This window comes from Priapulus caudatus, unplaced genomic scaffold, assembly GCF_000485595.1.
Source record: "Priapulus caudatus unplaced genomic scaffold, Priapulus_caudatus-5.0.1 Scaffold766, whole genome shotgun sequence".
In the NCBI taxonomy this organism is placed as follows: Eukaryota; Metazoa; Priapulida; class Priapulimorpha; order Priapulimorphida; family Priapulidae; genus Priapulus; species Priapulus caudatus.
This window is the reverse complement of record NW_014577827.1, coordinates 16,385-18,884: the sequence shown is the minus strand read 5'-3', so window position 1 is coordinate 18,884 and position 2,500 is coordinate 16,385. Positions and strand designations below refer to the sequence as shown.

The following is a 2,500-nucleotide window of genomic DNA, read 5'->3' as shown; positions in this document are numbered from 1 at the left end:
CGTGGGTAACGAAGAACGTAGTACCTACGGGACATTTGTTAGGATTCTCACTGAAAAAAAGACAAAAAGCAAGTAAAACATTTTGACCTGCAGTGACAATCCATGACATCCACGTCTCTGATCTTTAACGACATAACCTCATGGGAAGAAGACCAAGTTATATTACGGTTTGCTGTGGCGTAACATCTCTCCCCTTTCTCTCTCTCTCTCTGACCGTTCACCCTCTTTCTTCGTCTTCCTTTCTTTCTCTCTCTCACCGCTCCCTATCTCTCTCTCCGCCCCCTCCCGCGCTCTCTCCGTTCCCCCTCTCTCTATATACATATAGAAGAATAGAAAAGAATAGAAAAATGTCTATTATGAACTCTTGATACATGTATATGTCGCGGTTTTCTATTAAGAAGAATAACGCGTGAATACTCACTGGTCAGCCAGCACTCTTGCTAAGTCCGCCTTCCATCTGTCCTGTACACCATCATCCAGACTAAGCATCACAATCTGCGGGATCTGCTGGACGGGCAGTGCGCCGGGGATGACGGTGCCGCTGCAGCGACAGTCCGGCAGCTTGCAGACCGTGTCATCGCACGGCAGAGCCTCGGAGTCGCTTGGCACCCGGTAGCCGTGCGACAGCGAGAGCAGCGACAGCAGCAGTAGAGACACAGAACACCTCATGATGTCGTCGGAAATGATTATGTACACCTCCGAGAGCAGATGAGGGTTATGGGGTGCGCGGTGGCCTTATATAAGATGACTCGGTGGGCGTCTGCGTATGCGCGCGCGCGTGGAAAACTCATCGTCATCGGCGTCAAATCGATAAGATAACGATAATAATCGATAATAATAAAGATTCGCTTTGCACATGAGAATGAGAACTATTCAGAAGCAATTCTTTTGATGTCGGTCGAGTTATCGGGGAGCGTTGTGCACACACAGGTGTTAGAGTTTCCAGCGCTTCATGGACCTTTGAATTTGTTGGAGAAAATTAATCGGGTGTTTTCACGCATTTTTTCGGGTGTTGACACGCATTTTTGAAGGAAATTCAACGGGTGCACGCGTCGCGAAACAGGTGTCATTGCTGGATTAAAATTCACATGGACCAGCCCCTCCCTCCCTTCCACGCCCCACGCTCATGCACGCTTGCGTCCGTTGGCAAGGGTTCGTGCGTGATGCGAATTCATATTTTTGATAAGGTCCAACGCAATCGCATTTGATTTTTGTTTATTCGGGACAATGCCACATAGACGGATATTACTCGCGTGTGAAGTGTAACTTTTTCGTCATGCATGTCTTAATTAACCTTTTTTAAACTTGTGACTACAACGTGTGAGTAGGCCTACGGTGATGGGCCGAATGCAGTTATATTTTTGCGCCAGTACCTCACAGTAATTCTTTAATTTATCAATTATCTTAGGAAGAACAACTCTATTTCTAACGCGCCATAAGAGTTCGTAAAAGGTTATTTATGAAGCCCGAAAAGGGCAAACTGATAACGAATACATGCGTCATGTTACTTGTCACACGTACGCAGGCACTGAGTAAGCTGAATCTTGTTTGGACAATGTTGCTGCAGGGGCCTGTTTATACCACTTTTTCACCATTTCGTCTTTATGCGACCGCGGATGACATCGGAGGTAAAATCCAATGTGCCCAGGACATTCAGCATCAAAAGTTACCCCTACTGAACGTCCGTGGGCCTTTCTAGAGTGCTCCATATTGATTTGTATTGAGAACAGACAAACAAACAGACATACATTCACAAATATGTATTAGATGTACACGTACAACACACGCGCACTAGCCTGTGCTTTTTTATTATTACACATGCACGTATTGCGACATTTCAGACAAATGACAAGTCACTTTTAAGAAGCGGACGTCGATGACAGCTCAGCAACAATTGATTGTGAGAAGTAACCGACGGATACGACACACGACGCAGACGATAATTCCGATGACGTCATCCGCGGGAGATATGAGAGCGATATAGGCAGATGCATAGGTGAGACTAAGAACACATGGCGTCTAATAGAATATAGGATATAGAAGTGATATATACGCGAACGCGCACACAAACACACCCATGTACACACAGACACGCACACACACACGAGCACACAGAGATAAAGAAAGCGCTCGCGCGTGCGTCTAGTGGGGACGTACATACATTTACACGGGAGAGACATCGCACCGTGGCACGATGCAAGCACATACGCACCTGATCATGCATCTCAAAATCCTGGCAAATGCGTGTAGCAAACACGTTCATGTAGCACACACACGCAAACACACACACACACACACACACACACGCACGCACACCCACACACCCACGCGCACGCACGCACGCACGCACGCACACACACACACACACACACACACACACGCACGCACACCCACACACCCACGCGCACGCACGCACGCACGCACGCACACACACACACACACACACACACACACGCACACACACACACACACACACACACACAGAGAGAGAGAGGGAGAG

The 2,500-nt window shown here is 47.7% G+C and overlaps 1 protein-coding gene across 1 annotated transcript in view; it reads right to left on the bottom strand.

Annotated features, from left to right (window-relative positions):
* The window catches only part of LOC106813397, an 18,316-nt gene extending 17,588 nt beyond the window's left edge, over positions 1-728 (bottom strand). The window contains exons 1-2 of the mRNA XM_014817533.1: positions 422-728; positions 1-50 (exon numbers count right to left, since the gene is read on the bottom strand). The exon at positions 1-50 is cut by the window's left edge and continues 70 nt beyond it. Coding sequence (XP_014673019.1) covers positions 1-50; positions 422-669 — 298 coding nt within the window. The 5' untranslated portion in view covers positions 670-728. The remainder of the gene's footprint in view (positions 51-421) is intronic.
* Positions 729-2,500: the final 1,772 nt, after the last annotated feature.